This window comes from Bidens hawaiensis, unplaced genomic scaffold, assembly GCF_021521415.1.
Source record: "Bidens hawaiensis isolate Kalapana, Puna unplaced genomic scaffold, B.hawaiensis_p1.1 tig00013503_1, whole genome shotgun sequence".
Classification (NCBI taxonomy): Eukaryota; Viridiplantae; Streptophyta; class Magnoliopsida; order Asterales; family Asteraceae; genus Bidens; species Bidens hawaiensis.
The window spans coordinates 178716-205993 of NW_027492145.1; the positions used below are offsets into that span (position 1 = coordinate 178716).

Here is a 27278-nt window from a genome sequence, read left to right on the forward strand (position 1 = left end):
TTGTATTGTAACGATTTTAGAGACATATGATCTCATGCAAACATTTATCAGACTTTTTGCAATAAACAATTTGTTTATTACAAGAGTAAAATCAGTTCAGTAGGTAAAAGGTTTAATGTGTTCACCTGTTGTTGTCAGTTCGGTGATAATCAGAAACCTTTTCCTTCAGTATGCTATTAACCAATATTTATAATAGGTACGAATAAGTACATAAATGGTATATCTTGACTAATTTGCAGACTTTAAGTCTGTTTCAGTTCAGCAGACTCTTGGTCTGATCAGCAGACATTAAGTCTGATTCAATTCAGCAGACTCTTAGGTCTGACCTAACCTTAGTAGAGTTATAGTCGTTTTATGAAAATATACTTTGTATTTGATGTTTGGGATGGCACCCTTTGGCCTAATAGAGTCTATCACGTTGGCAAACTTCTCCAGGTAAGTAAACGGGTCCCGCGGCTGATTGGGATTTGTACGAATTACTTACCTTAGGCAAGAAGAATCTACTAATGATATCACCATTCCAGTTACTACTTGCCCGTCAAAATATAGTTTTGATAGCATTACTTCTTATGGAAGTAATGTCATTATTTATTTGGAAAATCAGTTATGTTTAACGACTATACCTTTAACTAGGTTCTAATTAACTATGAAATTAAATAACTAAAGTAATATCTTACCTTAGTCGGCTACTCGAGAATAAGAAGTAAGAAAATCAGCAGCTTGTCGGTTAGTGCTTCGCTTAATAAGGCAGCAGGCTATCAGCAGCGCTTCGGAACCTCGATTCTTGACTAAATTCGCTAGAACAAGCCCTCGGAACGTTGTAAAACCCTCGGCACACACTTCTAGGTTAACTATGTGAAAATGGAAGCGATTTGGGATGGTTTGAGGTTAAACCTTTAGCTGCTCTTTTATAGGCGATTTTTGGCTAACTTCGCGTCACGCGAACCGCCTTAGCGCCGTAATTTTATACGTGGCCTGTCTCGTGCTACCACGTGTTGACACATAGTAGGACACGTGAATTAGATTACTTAACCAGGTTTCACGCGAAGGAAGCCTTTGCGTCGCTCGAAGAATCAACATTTCTTGAATTGTGTGCCATCAGCTTTGCATAGCGCGAAGTAGTTTTATTCTCAGCTTCGCGCCACACGAAGATTCAGGAAAACCAGAATTTTCATTTTCAGCCCCTTAACTTTCAGATTTGACATTTTTAGCTCAAAATTAAACGGGGTATTTACACGGTGTTACAATTGGGCTTAAACTCAAGACCTCTCAATTCCAACCCAGGATGTTTGAAGGCTTTGCCTATGGATCACCAACCCAAGATGTTTGAAGGGTTTGCCTATGGATCACCAACCCAATGGTAAGAAAACAGATACTTGAAAACAATAAGTGAAAAATGGAGTATATTTTGTCTTAAAATAAAAAAGGAAAATGCTGTAAAAAAATAAAAACTAAGTTTCAAGTTTGTTATAATTAGTTGCTCATACTTTGTTTTGTCTCAATTAGGTCACTCAACTTTAAATTGTTTTTTAAAACGAGGGGGGCAACTACTATGTTATCGTACCTAACATATTTATTGACAACGAAATAAAAAAATGATGGTTTTAATGATGTTTTTGTTATTTATGAATATATAATATGAAGGTAAAAAAAATAGTACTAAAAGGGCAAATACCATAAAAAACCAACACATTTCCATAGTTTGCTCATAAAAGTCTGTTAACTTAGTTTTCACAATTAGGCTGTATGCTATGGTGAGGGGCATCGAAGCCCCTCCCAGTGCCACGTTAGCATCACGTGGGCACCTAGGGGGAGGGGGGGGGGGGCTTTGAAGCCCTTCTTCATAACGGCTCGCTATGGTTAAAGCCCCGTTAGGCGCCCTATTATATATATAAATATATATGTATATGTGTGGAAGAGAGAGAGAGAGAGAAGGCGCCGATCGTCGTGATGGCCGCCCCCTCCCCTCTGTGCCCGCCTCCACCGCGCCCCCCGGCGGTGTTCCTCCTCCTTCGGCGCCCATTATTCCCCTCCACCGCGCCCATAGCGTGGAGTCTTAAAGTCCCCCTGTTAAAATTGAAAGAGTGTGTGAATTTTTTTGAAAAAGAGACCTGGAACCTTTTGTAGCCGGTTGCTTACTTATCTTTACTTATTTCCATGTGATTTAATTTGTTTAAATACCAAAAGAAAACAAAATTCGTTGGAAATATTTTACAGAAACCCTAGTAAAGGAAACTGCAGAAGCGTCCTTGAAGGAAAGGGAGAACAGTAGAACGATGATTCAAATGCGGGCATCATTCTGACCAACGGATTTGAGGCATGTAATCGCAAATTGTAGTTCCAGATCGATTCGAATCTCAGACTCCGCGATCTTGACTCAAAGATTCGAAACATCAACCAGCAAACGAAAAGGCAGATTCATATGTCGAAAGAAATAAATCACATAAAGGAACCGAAAACATCTATCATTTCTCTGTTCTAGTATTGGGAGTCTGAAATGTAGATTGAAATTAGAAGCCAGTCACAACCCATAAAGGAGTTTGTACATCTGATTTTCAATCGCAAAACACAAACCAAATGGAAGAAAACAGAGGTTATATTATGTTTTTTATTAGAAAGTGGCAGAAAATTGTTTTATTTCAATTAAGGGTGCAGGTTCATATTATGAAACTATCGGTTATCATTTAATCCATGTTGGCTATCTATTTGGCTGCAATCTTCGTTTTGTTGTAACTGGAAACAATTTACTTACGAAACTGTAAAACACCTACTCTACAAGTTAAGGGTTTTGAATAATATTTCAATCTGTTTTTGTTTTCTTTTTGTGTTTAAATAAATTAAGCCACATTAGGGGAAAAAAAGACAAGTAAGCAAAACAACCAGCTATAAAGGTTCTAGGTCACTTTTTCAAAAAAATTCACACATTCAATTTTAACAGATGAAGGGACTTTAGTATGTGAAAATAGAGTTAAGAGACTTTTATGAGTAAAGTGTGAAAGTATGTTGGTTTTTACGGTATTTTTCCGTATTAAAACACTCATTGAAAGGTGAGTAATTTAATTGAGGTATCTTAAAAGTTAAAGTGAATTAATTGAGACAAAATTGAGACTTGAGTAACCTATCCGAGAAAAAAAAGGTTTTGAAATATAGAATAATAATTTATTTTATAACTTCGTAAATAAAACTCACATCATTACTATTTATGATTTCCTGAAAATTATGGGAAGTCATGCATCAGTCTTTGTGATATATTTTGTTTTTGTTAATTTTTAATTTTAAAACAACCGAATCTTATGAGTTAGGCTATGTGTGAAGGGCTATTTTTTAAAACAACCGAATCTTATGAGTTAGGCTATGTGTGAAGGGCTACAAAATAGGTGTGAATTTCGATACGTGGTTGATTTTTATTTTAGGGGTGTGATGATGGTTTTGTAGCCTCATCATATCTTCACGTCATATTAATTTTTTTTATAATTAAACTAGTTATTTTACCCGCGCGTTGCGCGGGGCAGCAACAAAACCCCAACGATGAAACTCGGGCGTTGGTAAAACCCTAGTGTTACGATGGCGAGTCGATGCGAATCCAGTAGGTATCGGTTACGTTCGTTACGGTATATATACCTTTGGTAAAATTTGAGCGTTAAAACCCAAAAAATAATTCGTCAAAATAACATAAAAAAACAAAATATTTGAAATGATGTTTATTTGGTCGGAAAACCCCGGCAGTGATAAAACCTAAGCGTTGTCGGTTCCGGACATTGAGGCAGTAACTCGACACAAATTCGGTGGGTTTTGATTACGCTTGTTACGGTACTGGAGCAAAAAAACGAAAAAAATATAAAAATTGAGGTGCACCAATGGCCAATTGGGTGGGTGGAAGGGGGGGGGGGGGGTAAACTTGCGCGTTGTGTATGCAAATTCGGTCGGTTTCCATTAGGTTTGTCATGGTACTGGAACTAAAACAAAAAAATTGATGTTTGGTTTGCTTCTATTACATTCGTTATAGTAACCGAACTAAAAAAACAAAACTCGCGGACTAATACGGTGCAGTCAAGTGACTCAGTAAAACACTTGCGGCACCAAAGTTGTTATTTATATATAGTAATAATTGAACAAATAAAAACTCATTAAATTAAATAAATAAAAATTCATGAAATTAAATAAATAAATAAATAAATAAATGCATTAAAATAAAAAAAAACTAGAATTTAGGACCCCATGCTTCGCGACAAGGCCATAAACTGGACAAAAAAAAGCATGTGTAAAAACGTTAAACCACCAACGCGTTGTGAGGTGACGCAAATATAGCCTGTATCGGGTTACAATATCAAAACTAAGCAAAAGAAATAAACCCGTCAATGGCAAAATACAAAAATTATCATATGTAGAACAAAAAAACTAGCACGTTACAGTTGTGAACGTGCGCAAATTCGGTTAATATTGGCGGTATCAGCATAAATTGGTAAACATGAATTAGTAAGCAAAAAAAAATTGTATTTTAAAGGCGTGGTATCAAACGTTGAAACACGAATGTAAAAACATGTGGCGATGGGATAGTTTAAATCATGAAAAAGTTTTGATCATTTGAAAGACCAACTATAACAAATACGAAAGCAAAGTTAAAAAAATCGTTTAATCAACAAATAAAACACGTAAATCTGGCACTTGCCCAAGTTTAAGGTTTAGAAATATAATTTGTTAAATATGATAATTAGTTGAAACAAAAAGTAAAATGAAGGAAATAAAAACATCTTATAATGTGTCGACTTCTACTGTATTTTTAAAAGTTAAAACATATATAAATAATAAATATTTAAGTAAAACTTAAGTAATAAAATATTAAAACAGAATATATGTTAAAAGTATAATAAAATAAATAGTAAATTGAATAGTGAACATATGAGTGAGGAGTAAGAATTTATTTTTAAATATATATACTAATAAAAAAACCAAACCTATGTTTGGTGAATCTGTAAAAGCATGTTAAAAAGAAAAATAAATAAAAAGTGAGTTTGTAGTGAGGATTCTAAATATCTGTTTTTTGTTTCCTTGTTTACAATTTACATAACCTTTCAGTTAATCAATCACAAATCAATTAATAGTTATATGAATTTGAGTTTTGAACAATGACCATGGTTTGAGCTATTAGAGGTCTAGACATTTGGCAAAACTAGCTGGTAGCTGTAGCTGAAAGTTGTTGGCTGGTGGCTTGAAGCTGATGGCTGTTAGCTGCAGCTTTTTAGATATATTAGATAGCTGGAGCTTTTAATAAAATGTATAAAATGATCAAAATAAGCATAACTAAAAAAATAATATTAAATATACTTACTTTGGAAGGTTATTTAAGTAATTAAAATACTAAAAGCTTGTAGCCTTTTTTAAACGCTACTAGTAGGAGCTTTAAACTTTTTCTCATGACCTAAAAGCTTCAAGCTCCTTCAACAAAACAAGACTTTTAATTAAGTATGGATTTTTTCTTAAAAGTTTGAAGTTTGAAGCCCTTAAAAGCTCATTTCCAAACATACTCAACGTCGCTTATTAGTTGGTTATATGAAATTGTCTCATGAAGTTCTAATCGAGTTGAATTCAAATGAGTTCAACGGATTCTTATACCAAGCTTACTAGGCTCGGGGGTCTATATATAATATATCTATTATTTTTTATAAATAGAATAATTTATTCAACACATTAAGTTATATATATTATTACACAAATAGTTATTATAAAATAAATTAACTTTATAAAACACGTGAATTTGGCTTAAACAGAAAACTCATATCTTTTAAATGTGAAATAAAAAAACCATGTTACTTTAAGAAAAATAAATCGAATACGCAAAAGTGGAGATAAAAATAGATAAGTGAAATAAAAAAAAGCAGATTATATATATATTGTACTTTCGAAAGACGATATGCAAAATAATGTATAAATTTTTGTTGTCTATGTTGTGGTTACATGATAAAACTTGTGTTACATTAACATAGGTATAAATATATATATTTAAAAAGAAAAAATAATGTTTGTGGTTTTCTTGTTAAATACCAAATGATAAAAAAGACATGAGATTATGCATTTTTATGATTTTTTTTGGGTTACTTTGTGTTTTACTTTTAAATATTGGAAGTTGAAACAGCGGAGGGTTTGTATATTACATAATACTAAACGGGCACTGACGGATGCTCGTGTGATGCGGCGGGCACAAGCCTTGGTAATTGCATAGCAATTATGAGTGTTCATGGTTTGGTTTAACATCTTGAAACTGATTAAACCGGTTGTCATTTCGGTTTCACGGTTGATTTCTTTTCATGTACTTTTAATTGGTTGGTTGGTTCCAATATTTCAAACTGTAGTGACGGTTTGGTTTGCGGTTTATACCGGAAATTGTCCATATGAAAGCGAACCAGACTGTAAATATGCATTTTAATCTTTTTAATTGTTTAGTATTAGACATGTTTTGTTATATATATTATAAATGTTAAAATATTTTTGAACAATGTCTTTTTTAACATAAGTAAACTTGATGATGTGCTAAAAGTAGTCTTAATATTATTAACTAAAATTAGGCTAATCTAGACACTAAGTAATAAATTCTAGACTCTTAACTTAACTAAAACTACTAACCGGCAAGTAAACCGGTCGACTCTAGTACAGCTAAATAAGCCAGATATCGAACCCACAAGACTCTTTAAATTACGTAACTAGCTAATTAGACTCAACTAATACTGACACGACTATTTGTTTGTTTAAAGGGGGGTTTTTTTTTAAAATACTAATTTAAGACTAATTAAAGAAAACAAATAAATAAACGAAAGTACAAGTTTGAGTAAATCAGATGATGAGAAAACTACCTAGGCTAGAATCTCCTAAATTTTAGTTATGAATTAATCGGGAAAATATTAAGTTATGGACTGGGATCGTAAAATAGACGCTTAAGAGAAAACCCGAACAGGACCCCTGACCCTTCTCAAGAGACACCTATGGGTTTCTAATAAGTTTTAATGCACACCAGTATTAAAAATCAAGTTTCCTTACGGTCACCTAATTAATTACAAACTAGTTCCTTTATACGAAATCCTACCTTACAGTGCGGAAATCAAAGGCAGCCTCATATATTCAATTGACTCGACAGACAAAGTTAATCAATCAAAACCTAGACGGACTCCTTACGAAGAACTAAATCTAGCAATCCTGATCAACAAAGACCTATCAATAACCTAGCACCTTACAGCTATTTAGGTTAGCAGCACACTTAGGTTTATTTAATTAAATAATATTATTCCTATGATCTTATTCGAAATCAATCATAAAATAGTCAAGAACACAAAGTAGATGACCTAATAGAAACCTATCATAATGACAAACAATAATTAAGGCAACTATGGAATAATAAAACTCAACAAACAACCCTAAGCACACATATACATCAATTTAATATAATTAAACCTTTCTAGTTAACAAAACCATAACGATAAATAAATCCCAAGTCAAAATCAAAATCAACAAAGGTTCATCATAAGCCTAGGCAGTCTATAATGTTTAGCCTAGCATGGTAAAATCAAACATAACAATAATAAAGGAATTGTCCACCCGAAAACATTGTCCCTACTAATGCAAATAATCCCCCACCTGATGCAAATAATGTCAACAACAATAATCCCCCACCAAACCCAAACAATAACAATAACAACCCTAATCCCCCTCGAAGGGAATATTCGATCAAAAACTTTATAGCCTGTAAATCGATTGATTTCAAGGGCACTGAAGGGCCAAACGGGTTAATCAAATGGATCGAAAAGACTGAATCTGTCCTCAATATCAGCAATTGTCCACCCGAAAACATTGTCAAGTATGTTGCCTCTACATTTACTGATCACGCATTAATGTGGTGGAACACTACGGTGCAGATAAAAGGTCAAGATACGGTAAATCGCATGACATGGGCTGAACTCAAAACATTGATGCTAGAACATTTTTGCCCAAAGAATGAAGTACATAGGTTAGAACATGAACTTTGGAGTTTAGAAATGAAAGGAGCGGATCATCTAGAGTATACCAACCGCTTCAACGAACTGGCTCGCCTAGTACCATGGTTAGTAACTCCCGAGGACAAATGAGTTGAACGTTATATCTGGGGTTTAGCCCCAGAAGTGAGGAGTTTGGTGAACTCTGTTGGCCATACATCATTTGAGAATGCCGTGACTCAGGCTGGCATCGTAACTTTTGACTTGGTAAGAAGCGGAGTGTTGAGAATGGTCGGGGAATCATCGAGTATGAAGCGAACCAATTATGGATCAGCGTCATAAGGAAGGCCAACAAATAAGCGTTCACGCCCGACAATACAAAATTATGTCGTGAGCAGTTCCGAGGTGAAACGAGACAGGTACAAGGGACCATGGCCAAAATGTGATAAATGTAGTTTTCATCATGTGGGTGAGTGCAGGTCATTAATCTGTCGGAAGTGTGGGAGAACAGGGCATGATGGCCCCAGTTGTAGAGTCAGTATGGGAATTGTCAACCGACCAACCCATGCAACTCAACCTCGTCGTCCGCAACCACCTAGACCGCAACCGATTCGTCAACAACCTATCCAACAAATCATAGCACCAGCAAACCGCCGTGCTTGCTATGAATGTGGTAGCACGGAGCATTTTAGAAAAGACTGCCCCAAGCTGAATCAAGGAGCAGTCACCGGTCGGAACCAAGCATCAACCTCTGGGGCGCCTTGGTGACGCGCGTTTGTTATCAGGTCTGGAGAAGCACGACAAGACCCGAACGTAGTAACAGGTACATTTGTTGTTTCTGATCAATATGCTTCTGTATTATTTGATACTGGTGCCGATAGAAGCTTTGTTTCCACTAGTTTTGTATCCCTGGGTAATATGCCAGTTAGTGAACTAACAAATCCCTATACTATAGAACTCGCTAACGGTAACTCTATAACTGTCAACCAAATAATCCAAAACTGTTCCATTATTCTTAATGACCACCCATTCCTTATTGACCTACTCCCGGTAGAGTTAGGAAGTTTTGATGTTATTTTCGGCATGGACTGGTCAACCAAGTATAAGGCGGTGTGTAACGACAAGACAGTTAAAATTCCCTTTTCGAATGGTGAGGTGATTGTAGTACAAGGAGAGAAGTCTGGTTCGATATTACCTTTCGTGTCTCATCTCAAAGTGTTGAAATGTTTATGCCAAGGTTGTATGGCATTTTTGGCAAACGTAACTATAAAGAACCCTGATGAGAAATGCATAGAAGAGATTCCCGTTGTACGTGAATACCCCGATGTCTTTCCCGATGATCTACCTGGATTACCACCGAACCGACAGGTTGAATTCCGTATTGACTTAATTCCATGATCAACCCTTATTGCTAAGGCACCTTACCAATTGGCACCCTCTAAAATGCAAGAATTATCTAACCAGTTACAGGAGTTGTTAGATAAGGGTTTCATTCGTCCTAGTTATTCTCCTTGGGGAGCACCGGTATTGTTCGTAAAGAAGAAAGATGGAAGTTTTAGAATGTGCATCGATTACCAGGAATTAAACAAAGTTACCATCAAAAACCGATACCCTCTGCCACGAATAGACGACTTATTTGACCAACTTCAAGGGGCAAACTATTTCTCGAAAATTGACCTTCGATCCGGTTACCATCAAGTTAAAATTCAAGCAGAAGACGTGTCTAAAACGGCGTTCCGAACTCGTTATGGCCACTACGAATTCCTGGTTATGCCGTTCGGACTAACTAATGCTCCCGCAGTTTTCATGGATCTTATGAATCGGGTTTGTAAACCGTATCTCGGCAAATTCGTTATTGTGTTTATTGATGACATTTTGATATATTCAAAAACCAAGGAGGAACACGAGCAGCATTTACGAACCATTTTGGAATTGTTAAGGCAGGAAAAGTTGTATGCCAAGCTGTCAAAATGTGAATTTTGGCTACAAGAGGTACAATTTCTAGGGCACGTTGTTAACAGACACGGTATCCATGTAGACCCGAGTAAGATTGAAGCCATCAAAAATTGGCAAGCCCCAAAGTCACCGAAAGAAATTCGCCAATTTTTGGATTTAGCTGGGTATTATCGGCGTTTTATTGCTAATTTTTCCAGCATAGCCCAACCTTTAACTCTTTTAACTCAAAAAGATCGTGCTTATGTTTGGGGAGAAGAACAAGAAGCGGCTTTTCAATTACTGAAACAGAAACTATGTCAAGCCCCGATACTGAGTCTTCCAGAGGGAACTAATGATCTGGTAGTTTATTGTGACGATTCTCGGAAAGGTTTAGGGTGCGTACTTATGCAAAAAAACAAAGTCATAGCATACGCTTCTCGACAATTAAAGGTGCACGAGAAGAATTATACTACCCATGATTTGGAACTGGGCGCGGTTATTTTCGCACTTAAGATCTGGAGGCACTATTTGTATGGCACCAAATGTACAGTATACATTGACCACAAGAGCCTACAGCATATTTTCGACCAGAAAGAACTAAACATGAGGCAGAGGAGATGGGTAGAACTGTTAAATGACTATGACTGTGAGATTCGATACCATCCAGGCAAGACTAATATAGTAGCAGATGCTTTGAGCAGAAAAGACAGGATCAAACCACTACTGGTCCGAGCACTTGAAATGATCGTCCAAACCAGTCTCACCGAACAAATTCGTATTGCTCAAAACGAAGCTCTGAAAGGAGATCACTTGGAAGATGAAAACTTGCATGGGACCGAACAAAACTTTGAAAAAAGAACTGACGAAATTCTATACTACAAAAAACCGAGTTTGGATTCCCACTTTCAGCAATCTGCGTGACTTGATCATGGACGAAGCCCATAAGTCCAAATACTCCATTCACCTAGGAACAGATAAGATGTACAAGGACTTGAAGGAGTATTATTGGTGGCCCGGTATGAAAAAGGATATAGCCACGTACGTTAGTAAATGTTTAACTTGTGCGAGGGTTAAGGCTGAATATCAAAAACCTTTGGGAGTGTTGCATCAACCGGAAATACCACAATGGAAATGGGAACAAATTACCATGAATTTTGTAACACACCTCCCAAAAACTTCCCGAGGAAATGATGCAATATGGGTGATAGTTGACCGACTAACCAAATCCGCACACTTCCTTCCAATCCGAACCACTTACACAACCGAAAAATTTTCTCACATTTACATAAATGAAATCGTATCCTGACACGGCGTACCCGTTTCAATTATTTCTGATCGTGATAGCCATTTCACCTCTAGTTTCTGGCAAGCCGTACAAGAAGCTTTGGGAACCCGAATTGACCTAAGTGAAATTTTCTCACATTTACATAAATGAAATCGTATCCTGACACGGCGTACCCGTTTCAATTATTTCTGATCGTGATAGCCATTTCACCTCTAGTTTCTGGCAAGCCGTACAAGAAGCTTTGGGAACCCGAATTGACCTAAGTACCGCTTACCATCCCCAAACCGACGGTCAATCTGAGCTAACCATTCAAACCTTAGAAGATTTGCTTCGCGCTTGTGTACTAGACTTCGGTGGGAATTAGGATCAACATCTTCCACTGGTTGAATTTTCGTACAACAATAGCTATCACAGTAGCATTCTAGCGGCACCATATGAAGCGTTGTACGGGCGGAAATGTAGATCACCCTTGTGTTGGACTGAGGTTGGAGATACCCAAATTACACGATCTGACTTGATTCAAGAAACCACTGACAAAATCCGTAAAATTACAAGTAAATTGAAATCGCCCGAGATCGACAGAAAATCTATGCTGATGTTCGTAGAAAGCCGTTATCCTTTGAAATAGGCGAGAAAGTTTTTCTAAAAGTATCCCCATGGAAAGGTGTCATTCGATTCGGAAAAACCGGTAAACTAGCTCCGCGATACATTGGACCGTATGAAGTAATTTCTAAGATTGGTCCTGTAGCCTACTGACTGAAATTACCTTTAGAGTTGAGTTCTATTCACGATGTCTTTCACGTATCAAACCTGAAAAAGTGCCTTACTGAAGAAACCGAAATCGTGCCATTAAAAGATTTAAACATAAACGAAAAACTGAATTTCGTTGAAGAACCGGCGGAAATATTAGAGGGAAAAAATAAAACAATTAAGACACAACAAAATCTCTCTCGTCAAAGTTCGATGGAACTCAGAACGGGGACCCGAATTCACGTGGGAGCGGAAATCCGAATTCAAAAAGAAATACCTGCACTTGTTTCCAAACAAAGACAAAATTGAATAATCAAATTTCGGGGACGAAATTTTCTAATGGAGGGAGAATGTGACATTTAAGCCAAAACAAGGTACACCTCAGTACGTATTTACCGATTAAGCAAATAAATGTCTTTTGCGTAACAAACGAACGATTAACCGAACGGGTCGGGTTATGACCTAGATATCTCGGGGGGCCATCTATAAGTGATATACGATCTACACAAGCAAAAATATTAGTAATATGGCCTTAGTTTGATAGCAAACAAGTTAAACGAAAACATGCTCGTTTAACTACCCGTTATAGATTTAAACGCGAAAGATAGTTACAAACCAAGCATTGTATCATCCGTTAAGCCGAAAAAGACTTACCAAACACTTATTGGAAATTTTTTAAGCGATTCGTGAAAATATTTTTGATTTTTACAAATATATAGTATGTTTTTATAAATTTACACAAAACTAGCCGAAAAACACTCGTTTTCGCGCTGTTTAACGCACCCGATAAGTTTTTCGCGCCAAAAACCAAGCCCGAACTAAATTTGGACTGGGATTTTCGTATTTGGGCTTGAAAAATCAGAAACTTGGGCCAAAATGGGCCCAAAGTGGGCCCATATGGCTTCCGATCGCAGCAGCCACCCCATCCCCTTTTTTTTTACTTTCACATATAAACTAGATTTGAGATATTTTTACACATATTTTCACATACAACTTCTGGAACTCTTCTTCTACAGCCAAAACCAGCAAGAAAACTAGGTAAAAACCTTATGATTAATCGATTTTTGATTCGTTTAAACTCGTTTAACAACATATAAACATGTCTTGATTGTTAAAAATCATAGTTAATCATGTAAAACTCTCAAAAATCATTCAAAAACATAATTTGATGTTAAACCTAGTTTCAAATCAGAATCATGATCTTTTTTGGCCATAAACACGGATTACAGGGTTGAAACGGCGTTTTTACGGTTCAAAAGTTCGTTTTTGTGTACCACCGAACCCTATGTTAAAGGGCTGTTCTATTGATGAAACTTGCTTGTTTTGTGATATAAGACTTGTATCTAGCCTACATAGGAGCACAAGAGCCTGAAAAGTTGATTAGAAAGGCGGAAACGAACCAAAACCGCTAAGGTAATGCCGAAACACTCGCTTATGTGCTATTTAGGTTAATTTTGTGATGTGCATATTATTAGGCCTTGAAATTTTTCAGAGACATCAGGGACCAGGTCTTTGAGTCCCTGTTCAAATTTGGTAATTTTTCGACCATCCGAGAATATTTGGCGAATTTATTACCGAATTGGGACGTTTATTTGGGAAAAATAGCTAAAATACTTCAAAAATTATGAAATTTTTCTTGGAACTCAGATTTGATGTATTTTGATCACATATGAATTTTGGGATCATTTGGAGAAGTCTAAAAGTGTTTTGTGTATATGCGTTCGTGTGAATTTTTATAGCCGAATTTGGGCCGAAAAGAATATTACATGAACTTTTTACATTCTGGAATTGATACAGGTTGTTTCGGGACATGATTTGAGTATTCAGGAAGTTTTGGAAATTGTTTGGGGTAAACGGACGATTTTCAGGCGAACTATAGCTGATAAAATGAATTTTTATAAATTAATAAATCAGTAAATAATTCCAGAAATATTTTTATAAAAATCTACATATTTTAATTGATAAGTTTCTAAATTTTCATAATTTAATGATTAACGGTTAATTAATTATGCTAATTTAAAGATTAAACAGATTTAGTTTTCATAAAAACCGGCAAGTTCGCGATTAACGAACCTGCGGGAATACCAGAACACCAAGAGTAATCAAAAATCATATTTTTGGACTAATTAAGTAAAAACGAACTTTTCTATGAGAAACCTGGACAATCCGGATGGATTGTGCGCGTTTCTTCTTAAATCAAACTAAATAAACGGAAACGGGCCCCGTGGCTAATCCGGGACCCCAGTATGTGATTCTTAACTTAATAATCTTGTTAACCAATACATTTACCCAAGCTTATTTTCCCATAACTGTTTTCTGAACGCGTAAACGAACAATTTGGCCCAGCTGGGAAAACAGGATTCTGAGCCAAGTTCGGTTTTAAGTATTAGACATTGAACAACATCACAACCTAAGCCTATTGCCACTCTCTGGGCGTTCCAGCGACACCCAGATTCGTTATACAGCCCAGTTTAGTATTGAGATTATAATAATATTAAAATATTAATATTATTATAATATTGATTATAGGAACTACTAATAGCAGACCGAACAAACCACAAGCTGATACAGTACTGATTATCTACTAAACAGTGAGTTTCATGACCCCACTTCTAAACTGTTTTACGAACTTTTGGGGTGATAAGCATGTTTGATTATATATACATACCTGAAACATGTATTGATGTGAATTATCTAAGTGCTAACACACGAAAGTCCCCACTGTAACATCCTAAAATTTTAATGATGAATAAACGAAGTTATGTTTAGTGATTTCGCGTAATTAATTAATATCGGGTAAGGAGCGGGTCTTGGACTTGGATTAATTGGGATGGGTTAAATGAGAATGGGATTTCAGGGGTATAAATACCCCCAAAATCCCAAAATATCTTCATTTTTACCATACTCTCTAACACTTCCAAAACACACACACCACACACCTCAACCGCCGGCGGCCGGAAGTGAGAGGCGAGATCCGAGAGTGTGAGAGAGAGAGACTAGTTGTGATTAAGCAAATAAACAAGACCCAAACAAGCTCAAAAAGGTATGATTCTTGATCTTTGAAGTTTAAAGATCCGAGCTTTTAGTGTATAAACGACCGAAAATGGTCGGGAAGCGTGGTGGGTGATGTTGAACCGTAACAAGGGTGTTAAATCGCTCGAAATGTTGGACAGAAACCGAAACTGCGGCTATCTGGGCAACTTCACCTTCATCTGGGCAACTTCGCCTTCAAAGCGATGAACTTCGCCTGCAAGCCAAGTTCGCCTGATGAACTTCGCCTGCAAGCTAAGTTCGCCTAAAGCTAAGTTCGCCTGATGACAACTTCGCCTAGAGCTAAGTTCGCCTAGGTTTAACTTCGCCTAAAGCTAAGTTCGCCTAAGGTTTAACTTCGCCTAAAGCTAAGTTCGCCTAAGGTTTAACTTCGCCTAAAGCCAAGTTCGATTAGAAAATAAATTAAAAACCTAATGAAAAATGTGTTAAGACAGTTAATGGAAATAAAATTTTTCCAAGCTGACCTGGCAGCTCGACCCCAGCCAGGGGCTCTGCCCCTTGGACCCTGCCAGGGGCGCTGCCCCCGGACCCCCGTTCGTTGTGGGTCATATAAAGATAGAAATACATTATGAGAAGTGATAGTTAATTGATACGTATACTTGTTATACAGTCAGCCGTGCACAACTGAAGAAGGGGATTACGATTAACGGTGAACGTAACCGTGTTCAGGTGAGTTTCTAGCCCCATTTATGTGTTATGTTTTCGGGGCTGTGTGCATACTCAATATGTTTGTTAATACGCTTATCCTAAGAGATAAGTGTATGCCTTATGTGGATAATGTGAAATGTGTGAATGATTGCTTGATGGTACGTGAACGATCTTCTGATATTGCACGTACTGTCAGGTTGTAACGCTAAGTATAAGATAAGTATGATATGTATGCTTATGTGTATGAACGTGATAAAGTTAATAAAAGAAGGAAATGACGGTTGCATGGTTGTATGGTTACAAAAAGGGTACCGAGCCCTAATAATACTCGAGGTATGATGTATGGTTGTATGGTAACGAAGAGGGAATCGAACCCTACTAATATTCGAGAACTAGGGAACCGAACCCTACTAATATTCGAGGAAAGAGGGAAACCGAGCCCTAATAATACTCGTGGAAAGAGGGAAACCGAGCCCTAATAATACTCGTGGAAAGAGGGTACCGAGCCCTAATAATACTCGAGGAAGGAGGGTACCGAGCCCTAATAATACTCGAGGAAGGAGGGTACCAGGCCCTAATAATACTCGAGGAATGTAGGGCGTAATGCTCTTTATAACGTAAGATATGAAGGTAAGTTAATACAAAAGAAAGAATGAAAGTATGAAAGAATGAATGTATGAAAGTATGAAAGTATGAATGAAAGAATATAAGTTTATGTGTATTGTATAGTGTATGATTAACTAGAACTCACTCAGCGTAGCTGACTTTTAGTGTGCACGCAGGTGAGTAGGATGAGGCAGCTCGCTTGAGGAGACACATGGCACTGAACAAGAGTCTGGCATCTGAAGACTTATGATGTTTTAATTTTAATGCTTTAATGTTGAAAGACAAAGGATGTTTTGAGACAAGTTATGAATTATGTAAAGTTTTATGAAAGTTTTATATTCCGCGTAAATTTTCTATTAACTCTGATATTTAGAACTGTGTTTATGAGTAAATCCAACAGGAAAGTAGGGCTACCGGTAACGGGGCCTTACACCCACTAACACAGTGATTAACTTCGAGCCGGTGGCTTGTGAATAGTACTATTGGTTTGACAAACCCAAACGGAGCCGGCATGTATTGCTGAGACTTTACCCCGTTTGCACATGACCATAATTTTACAACACGCTATGTAGTGTTAGACATAGCTACTTGGGGCATGTTGTGGGCAGAAATGGGCCACAGTGGTTGATTGAGCGTGGGAAATGGATGCACGCAGCACATACTGTCAAGGCTTCACTGTAGCTTAGCATAATTACATCATTTACATACATACATACATACTTATTTCATGATTACAAGTGTTAACTTGTGAATACTCATTACTGTTTTCTCGAAACTCGTGAAACTCACCAACTCTAGTAGTTGACCTGTTTTAAACTGCTTTTCAGGTGTACCTAAATCGGAATGATTTGGTGATCTGTTACTTGCCCAAAGGTGTGTGGTTGATGCTATGTGAATAGAAGCAAGGATACTAGTAGTAAGATCGTATAGTTAATGAACTAGTTTGGTTTGTATCACCTAGACTGTAAAACAATGATAGAACAATGAAAGGTAATATAATGTAAATTAGTTTGTAATGTTTCTTTATAAACAATGTTGTTGATACCAGAGGTGTCTGTTACATTCCCGTTTTACGCTTCCGCATTGTGCTAGTCGGGGTGTGACATATAACATGCTATTGCACACAACCATTAGTTGCTAACATCAAAGTAGATAATAGAAACATCAAATTAGAACCTAACATCAAAGTAGATAATGAAAACAAATAAGCACAAACAACCATTAAAATAAGTAATCCTTAACCATTAGTTGCTTTCAAGATCCATGAATTGAAAGTCAAATAAACAAGAAATAAATAAAAAGGTGATAAATGTAATAAGATACCAAACAGAATCATAAAATTTACTAGATAAATGCATTCTTATCTCCCTTAATTACCTAAACCCATCATACCTTTCAGCAAACGCAACCGCATATTAGGAGAACAACAAAATAATGATCTTGCTTTAGCTTGATTCTCCACCAAATAATTAAAAGCCAGTGTTATTTCATCAGGTCCCAAACCCATCGGTTCCAATTCTTTAATAATTTCATCACCCGTGTACTCACGATGATTAACTCTTTCAAGTATTTTATTGCTCTCTTGAATAATTTTATTACCTTCAGCAATAGCATTAGCCACACTACCAACACTATTCATAATCACCGAGGCTAAACCATCATCTTCTTGTTCGACTTTTATTTTTCTACTCTTATATTTCTTTGCACTTGAAGATAGATCAGGTAGAGAAGATGTAAGATCAACCACATAAGCATCATCATCAAGATTGTATTGGCTCTCTAGAATTACATCATTGGCAGCTAAGAATTCATCTAGTTCTGGAGGTGTTTCTGTGTTATTGCCATCATCATTCTGCAATCGAGCCTTTCTTTCTTTAGCAGTTTCAGCTTGTGCGCCGGATGCCCTATCTTTTGCAAATAAATATAGCATTTCATGATAGTTTGACACTCTTCGTCTTCAACATTGCAGCTTTTGGCTCTGACTATTTAACAAAATCAAGATAATTAGTATAATAAAAGATAATTAGAATATTCAAGTAATTAATTAAAACACTTACTTCTATTAGTTTTTTCCAGACTTCATCCTCCGCTTCAATTAGTTGAGTTTCAAGATTCCATGAGAACCCACTTAATGACGTTCCGTTAAACATATCATACCAGGTAGAAAAACGACTTTTCAACGTTTTTAAACGATTCTTCAAATGACTTTTGGTAAATGTCATTTGAAGATTTGTGCTAAGCTCTGCAACCATATTTTTGTACGCTTGTGGAGTAAAATTTCCACCAATCCTATAACCGCTGACCTGCTGCGTTATCATGGATTGTATGAACGCATTATCCATAGTTTCTGTCCACATCATGTTTTCTTTCTCACTAGTATTTTCACTTGCGTCATGTTTGCTCATGATGACTTGCAATTGGTAAATATAATAATAGTTAATAATACAAATTTACAAGAATACATTGTTAGAACAATTAAAAACTTGCAATCGATAAATGTAATAGTAATTAATAATACAAAAACCAAATAACATAAATAATTTCAAACACCAGTCAATAAATTGTCAAAATGAACTACTGTAACGTACTATTCTAAAACTAATTTGACATATCTATTTCATCTTCTTGTAACATCAAATATTTAGTCCACATTTGATTTGCAATTGAGTTCCTTAATTGGTCTGCTTCAATACTACTCTCTCGTATGCCTCTAGTACTATGGCGTTCTTCCTCAACCGGTCCATTTAACACCTCATGTAAGACTTCCTCTTCAAGATCTTTGTCTCGATTTTCCTCTAGTAAAAAGTTATGTAAAATATAACATGCCAAAAAGATGTCTGACTATGCTTGACAAGAGTAAAATGGTTCGGCTGTACTTCTAATGATAGGAAACCTCTTTTTTAAGACACCGAATGCTCGTTCAATTGCGTTACGTAATGACGCATGACGAAGGTTAAACAACTCCTTTGAGTTCTCGGGGGCACGGGTGGAGTACTCTTTCAAGTGATACCTAACGCCTCTATATGGTGTCATTAGTGAGATTGTATGAGGCAAACCCGCATCTACTAAACAATATTTACCTATAATTAAAATATGATTAGTACTACTCTAAAATATTATAACAATTGAGTAAACTTAGTTTTGAGAAATTACCCGTAGGAATTATTAGTTTATCATCTCTACTAAGTGCATTCTTTATAATTCTCGAGTCTGATGCAGTCCCCTCTCAACCGGTTAAGATATATGTAAACTTTAAGTCAAATGTACAAGCTGCTAATACATTTATTGTCGGGTATCCTTTACGACCACGATATCTAGCGGCATCTTTGTTTGATACTTTGACACGAACATGTTTTCCGTCAATTGCCCCTATGCAATCCTTAAAAAAAGGATATCTTTTTCTCTTGAATTTCTTTTGGAACAATATCACCTTTAGGTTGTTGTATGTAATGACTTTCTAACGATATAATAGCTCGTAGAACTCTATGGAAGCACCGACTGGTTGTTGATCTAGAACGACGGTATATCCAAGATGCTAATCTATTTCTCATGTCATTACCTACAATATGCAAAAATCTTGCAACTTGCTCTTCCACGGACATTCGTTGAGTAGGTCGAAGACCACCGTCATGCTTTAAGATATTGCACAATGTCATATAAGATCTCTTACTCATACGAATAAGTTCACGACATTTTCCACTATTTGAAAGGTCATGTAACATCTCTTCTCGTGCATATCGTCGTTGTAAAATTACATCTCTAGTAGGTATATTGGCACGTTTTTTGGTAGACAATCTATGTCGTGTAATGAAAGCTACCAATACGGAGTATTTGATCATCCATAGCAAAGTGCCAAAATTCACTTTAAAAAGAAAAACAAAACATATATTTAACACAATGAAAGCAACTACTACGAATGGCCAAATATATAATTAAAAACCAAGAGAAAATACAAAGACTTCTTCATAATGTATCTATGTTGAAACCTGGGGGCTATCTTACGGGTATTATTCTAAACTCCTATGCTATATGGTAGGTGCAATGTTAAAAATTTCTACATAACATGTTAAAATTAACTAGCATCAACTTTTGCTTTTTGGGTATTAATATGTGCAATTGAATGAACTTGCAGAGCAAAGTACCAGGTTGCTTTGGGCCACAATTTTCAAAATTTGTATATGTTTACTTCTCGTATAAATTTTAGTATGCTATTATCTATTTAATACATTCATACTTCATTGACTTTTGGAACAACTGAGCTTCTGTTCACAGACCTTGAAAGCATTAGTATTTTGACAAACTAATACCAACAACAAACATATACTATGAAAGATTTAAAAACTTCATGTTGCATTCTGTGTCAATTAGATTAGGAAGAAAGCTAATCTAATTATATTAATTCGATAAATATGGGCAATTGCAACATTAGATGTTTGTAACTAGGGCAAACCATGGAAAACTGGATTAGGAAGAAAGCTAACTTGATTCAGAATGAAGTTCGACTCTAGGAAGATGATGAGATGTTCAATTGCATATGCAGATGTATGTTTGCGCCAAAAAGATGCAGGTTAGCGCCAAAAAAAACTGTTGTAGTACGTATGGAGAGAACGTCATACAATCGTGTATAATTAAAGAATAGATTTGAGGGTAATTTAGGAATTGATAATGTTTTCTCTCCTAATCTCTCCAAGTTGGGAAGATTAATATACGTTCCAATTTTCCAGCCTTTTCTCTTCTTTCCCCTCCTCTTCTCTCCTTAAAAATTCATTGGAACACACTTTTTTCACCTTTTCCTATCATTTCCTTCCCCTCCCCTCTTTAAATGAAACTCGGGAACAGAGCGTTAGGGTCAATGTCAAAGTCTAATATTGTTACAAACAATTAATTGGATTAAGGAGCGAGATTAGGGGATAAAATGGCTCGCCGGAGTTCGCGGACGGTGGCCGGAAATTTCCGCCGGAAAAACGGGACAACAGAGGGGGGGGGGGGGGGGCTGGGGTAGGGTTATGATATAAGTTAGATCTATTTGCAGCTTTGGTCCTTCATTTATCAACTTCTTTAAATTCAGAATTGAAAATATAGTTACATTATAGACCTTGAACTTGGTAATATAATAAATAGGTAATAAAAGTTAAATGTTTGGATAATTTTTTCGTATTATGCATGCCTAGTTTGAAGATCGTTTAATTTTAAATCCCGGAGTTTTCGTTTATTTAAATAAAACGAATAGAATACTAACGAACGATAAACTTAAATAATCGAGAATGTATATAAATAATGAACTACGAACAAGAATACTACGAATCGATGAAATTAGTCAGTCTAACGAATATAAACACATGAACAAGAAACGAAACTTGAAATATATGTCTTTATAGATATAATTAAAACCGAAAATTCAAAATGGGTCGGATTTTTGGGTTTGAAAAGTAACGAATGTTACACTAATCTTGGTAAATGACTCGAAATCGACAGTTAACATAATCAAACTAAACCGAGGCTGAACCATCTTCTAAACACTATAAATACTCGTCTAAAACTCAATTAAAATCGCTCACACAATCCCTACAACACCACGATACTAAACCCTAAGCCAATTGCAGTAATAACAGCCGTGCAAGTCTCTTTTGAAACCAATTCGGGCCGTGAGTTTTAACGTCATCATTCTCCTTTAAACCTTCATCTATTTCGGTAATTATATTATGGATTCAGTTCATTTTTGATCATCTAACGATAACCCTAACTCAATTTGAATCGACAATTAACAATTAACACGAATTCAAGATCTAGGGTTTGCAATTAATTTGTGGAAGAACATAATGTGTGTTTTAAAATTATTAGTTCCATGTTTTCAACAAACAATCAGCCTGGTCTGTTGGTCTACCTATTCTTGTTAAGGCCTGAACCGGCCTGGGACCCGGGTTCGATCCCTCCCAGGCCTGGTTTTGTTTATTTTTTTCTATTTCATTTTTTTAAAACCTTTTATAATGATATATTATCCAATAAATCTTATTTTTATTAAAACCGAACCCCAAACTATCATTTTTCCGGACCTTTAAACTTTTTCGACAACAACATATACAAATATATATATATGCATTGTTATATATTTATATATAGTTCATTATATTTTAAGATGAACCGAACTATCTTAAGAGGTTCAAAATAATTTTTTTTATGTATTGATAATGATTGTTTATTTACAAATACATAGATAGATTTTATACACAATGTTTCTTCATTAAAATATACCTATAGACATATATATATATATATATATATATATATATATATATATAATCTTTACTTATTCTATTTATCTAATAATAATAATGGCAACAATAACGATGGTAATAATAATATTAAATAATAAATAACAAATATAACAACGAATTGAAACCCGAAACGACCACAAATTATTTAAACCGATTAATAACCTTAATTACGTAATAAGTCTTGATAATATTGATTTATATTTAACAACTAGGAATCTTCGTCTGCAAATCTCGAGGAGCTCGACCGTTTTCACTTTATTTATTTGTCGTTTCATCTTCACTAATCCACTCGTTAAAGGTAAGTAATTCACATCCCCCTTTTTACCGTTTTATATTTTGGGGGTGTTATGCGTTCACAACTCTATCATTTTATTTCACTACAATTCCATTATTTGCGTTATAAGATATTGCTCAATTAGTTATACGTGCAAATGTAATTATGTGTTTATTTTATGTTTTGGTGGTTGGTATCTCATCCTCATCCTCATTAGTATGATCATACGCCGTCGGAGTAGCTTGCTATCTATGTGATTCGAGAGGAAAGACAATTTTTATGTTTATTGTTATGCTAGTTGTAGTAGTTCATATTTATCGCAAGGAATTTTCATTTTTAATATTATATGTATTCAAACACCGTGATTACTTGCTCAACTTTATGTTGACAAACTATGTATTTTCACGCATAGCGCAGGTAGCAATAATGGATGAAGCAAGAGATTAAAGAGTAGATTGGACTTTAGGTTACATTGAGTAATAAAGACGGATTTTGTTCTTATTTATTTAAGTTGTAATGTTTATTTAAATTCGAGACAATGTTTGTGTTTTTGCGTACTTGAATTATATGAAATAAATAATTTAGATATTGACACGTGTATTTACTTTAGTGTCTTTTGAGCTATGATACAATTATGTCGCGCCCCGGCATATTCCGCCTTAGGTTGGGGTGTGACAGATTGGTATCAGAGACGAAGGCTATAAGATTGGTGGTTACACGTAACGACCTAGTAGCATGCTTAGGGTTCCTATACGTGTTCCAATATGTGCACCCTACTTGTTTAAATGTTTTTGTACATAGCTTAATTTATTTAAATTGTTTATCATATACAACTATACACGAAAGCACACACTTATTCCGAGGCTATGCCTCAAAGTCATTTTCAAAACTTTAGGAAGTGCAATGCGAGCCTGTATACCGATCCTTTAACACCAAGGCTTGCGAGCCTAAGGAAGTGCAATGCGCATACACCTCAATCAACCGTGAGACCTGGCTGCCTTCCTGGAGAGTGAGGTGTGAGTGTGAAACTTGTTAGGCCAAAGCGTACCATACCAAACGTTCACGAATCTACTACCCTCATTGTATCAATCGTGGTCATGTGACGATCACGTCCTTAATTTATAATCGAATTCACGGTGATACGTGGCTAAATTCGGTCTTCCGTATTGTGTTTTAGTTAAATAGTTGGGTGAAGTACACAAATACGGGGTGGTTCCCGAAGTACTTCAACCATCTATCTCAACACCCCTCACAACTCAATTTTAATCGATTTTATTTGGTTTTTGATATTTTCATTTTGTTGGAAGGAACCATGGTGATTCATGAAATCCTAACCAACAAATGAAACTTTATATTTCAATTTTAAGTTATTATTTTAATATATTTCAACAACCTTTATTTGCTTTTCAATCTTTTCATTTCATTGAAAGGAACCATGGTGATTAATGAAATCCTGACCAACAAATGAAACCTTATATTTCAATTTTAAGTTATTATTTTAATATATTTCAACAACTTTTATTTGGTTTTCGATATTTTCATTTTGTTGGAAGAAACCATGGTGATTCATGAAATCCTAACAAACAAATGAAACATTATATTTCAATTTTAAGTTATGTTATCATTTTATTTATTTTCCTCATAATGTTAACGATGATAAAACTTTGCTTCATAAGTGATGCACTTCTCAACCTCAACCAAAATCCCAACCTCAAATTGTCAAACAAAATTCACAAGTATCAATTTACACAAACCCGCATATTTACAATATTTACCCAAGTCTCATAAATTTTACACAATTTTCCCTGCAGCATGTCTTCTCGCCTTATCAACCATACCCGCCGCGTTGGCAAATCTGGCCATCGCATGTTATCTCGCATTACGAAAGGAATCGTGGAAGCCCTCCTGATGTGTGTCTAATAACCCTATAATAATGACCCTCACAACTAAGCTTTAATATTAAAACGAAAATCCTAAAACCACACACAACCGGCAAGTGTACCGATTGCAAGTAGTATAGACCTAGGAAGTCCGAGTATCGAACACGTGGACACGTAAGACGCTAACGATTACTAACCCTAGACAAGACCTACCTTAGAATAATATTATATTGATTTTTGAATTCTTTTAACTTAACTGAACTAACTAGATTGACTGACAACACTTACCAAATATAGAAAACTTAACGGGAAACTAACTGTGTTAACTTAGGATGGAGAAAAACATCTACCTAGGTCTGAATCAAATTGTAGGCCTAACAAGCTAATGGATTGAATGACTTCAAGACATCGGTCCCTAAAGATGACACGACTAAGGATCGCTCGGGCTCACTGGATCACCTCTCGGTCTCACTCAATAAGCATAAACTACTCAAAATCGCCTAAAACGACCAAACCGGGAAACAATTGCTAATGTGTTCTAATGAAGGATCACCTCTCGGTCTCACCAACACTCGACCCTAATGGCAATGAATACTACACAACCAAGGATAGAGGAACAATTCAACTTAAACCAAAATAGATCAACTAGTCGCTCAAAGCACCTAAACCTGACAAGAAACGAACTCGCTCTCGCGCAATCCTTATTCTAGCATGAAAAGGCAATGAGACAACCCTAACTTCTTATCACCTCTCGGTCTCAAAGAAGGTGTCTAACCGCTGTACTTAATCCAAATAATCACGCAACAAAACCCTATGGTGGTACCTACCGCAAACAAACCCTAAACACCAAGTCTAGAATCAAACAATGCATCGATCAATTAACACAAAACTAATCAATCAACACACGGGGTTCATGCAATGAATTACCAAAATTTCCAGCCCTTAAACACAATCTATTTCATGTCTAAGTTAAACTTTACAATAGCAATTAAGGTCTATTAATCAAACAATCCATAAAATCTATCAAACACTAACAATAATCATCATTCCTAGGTAGAACGAACAAGATTAGCCGAGAATCATAATTGGACAGCAGCTAGCATTCAATAAAAACATTATATAACTCATACCAATCATCATAATAATCATCCAACGATCAATTCTACTCATAAACAATTCAATCTCTTAAGCAATTGCAAAACAATTCAACAATTAAGCAAGAAACTAAAATTGTATGAACAATGAAAAAGATGTAAGGATATGAGATGTTCCGGGGCTGCTTTAGGCTGTAAAAAAACAGTGGTGAATGATCCCGAGGCTTGGTTCTTGTGTCTTCTTCCTTCCCTAGCCGCCACAACCTTCAAACCCTAGCCGAAAAAAGATTTCTTCTTTGCTTCCTTCCTTCCTTCCTCTGCTGCGATCGCAGCTGCTACTGCCCTTAGGGTTTTTATTTTTTATTTTTTATATATTATAATATAATGTAAGATTTGGGCCTCCATGATGCATACGGTCCGGGCCTTGAGTTTTACTTGAAAACGTATGCGTAAAAGGCTCGTAAACCACTCCAAAAGCTCGGTTTCTTTCTTTCTTTCACCCAAAACCTACAATATGAATAAAATTATGCAAAACCTATCTAAAACAAGTTAAAACACATAAAATGAAATACAAAAACGTAGATAAAAGGTGCGGAAAATACGTGTGTTTTATAACACATCACCTCCCAATAGTCATCTCTCAACTCCAAGCCGTGAATGCCGCTAATGTTCCCGCGAACCCTAATGTTTTCTCTATCAAGCAATTCACCAACGCTAACCCAACCGATTACTTTGGGACTGAGGGTGCTACAACCCTTCTTCATTGGTTTGAGCACATAGAAAGCGTGTTCCTCCACTATGCATGTCCGGATCACAAGAAGACCATGTATGCATAAAGTGTTTTCAAATCAAGTGCCCTTACTTGGCGGAATAGCAAGGAGAAAGACCTTTGGGCTGAGGTTGCCATGTCCTTGCCATGGGATGACCTCAAGAAGCTCATGCTAGAAAAGTTTTACTCGAAATATGAACTCCAGAAGTTGGAAGAAGAGTTTTGGAATTTGAAGCAAGAGGGAGGTGATAATACCGCTTACAACAATCGGTTTCACGAATTGAGCATCCTTATCTCGCACATGGTCCCTCCCTTGGAGCGTGCGATTGACAAGTACATCACGGGTTTGCTGATGCAAATCCAAGATTCCGTCCTAAGTCGTGACCCGAAGGAACTTCATGAGGCCATTACCCTAGCCAGTACCCTCACTGAAAACCACGTTAAGAAACTTCGTGACCCGAAGGAACTTCATGATCTAATCCTAAACAGCCCCTAAACGAGGGTTTCGGTAATACCTTTGCGTTTTTCGTTTGTTTCGGCCTTTTTCTCGCTTGTCCGGGTTCTTGGCCTTCTAGTTAATGTATCTACCGGTCACATATCACAAAACCAAGCATGTATCATTAATCAACCAGCCTTGAAACAAAGGGTTTCGGTTAGGATTTCAAATCGAGTTTTTGAACAATAAAAACGCGATTTAAAACTCCTAATCCGTGTTATGGCAAAAAAGAGTTATTGATTCTGATTTCTAAC

General features: G+C 36.1%; 1 protein-coding gene across 1 annotated transcript; it reads right to left on the reverse strand.

Moving 5' to 3' along the window:
• Nucleotides 1-18167: 18167 nt before the first annotated feature.
• On the reverse strand, nucleotides 18168-18641 carry LOC143544218 (uncharacterized). The gene is made up of 2 exons (XM_077036368.1): nucleotides 18294-18641; nucleotides 18168-18218 (listed from the first exon to the last, which is right to left on the reverse strand). Exons 1-2 carry the CDS (start codon nucleotides 18639-18641, stop codon nucleotides 18168-18170), a joined length of 399 nt encoding a protein of 132 aa, XP_076892483.1.
• Between the last annotated feature and the right edge of the window lie 8637 nt (nucleotides 18642-27278).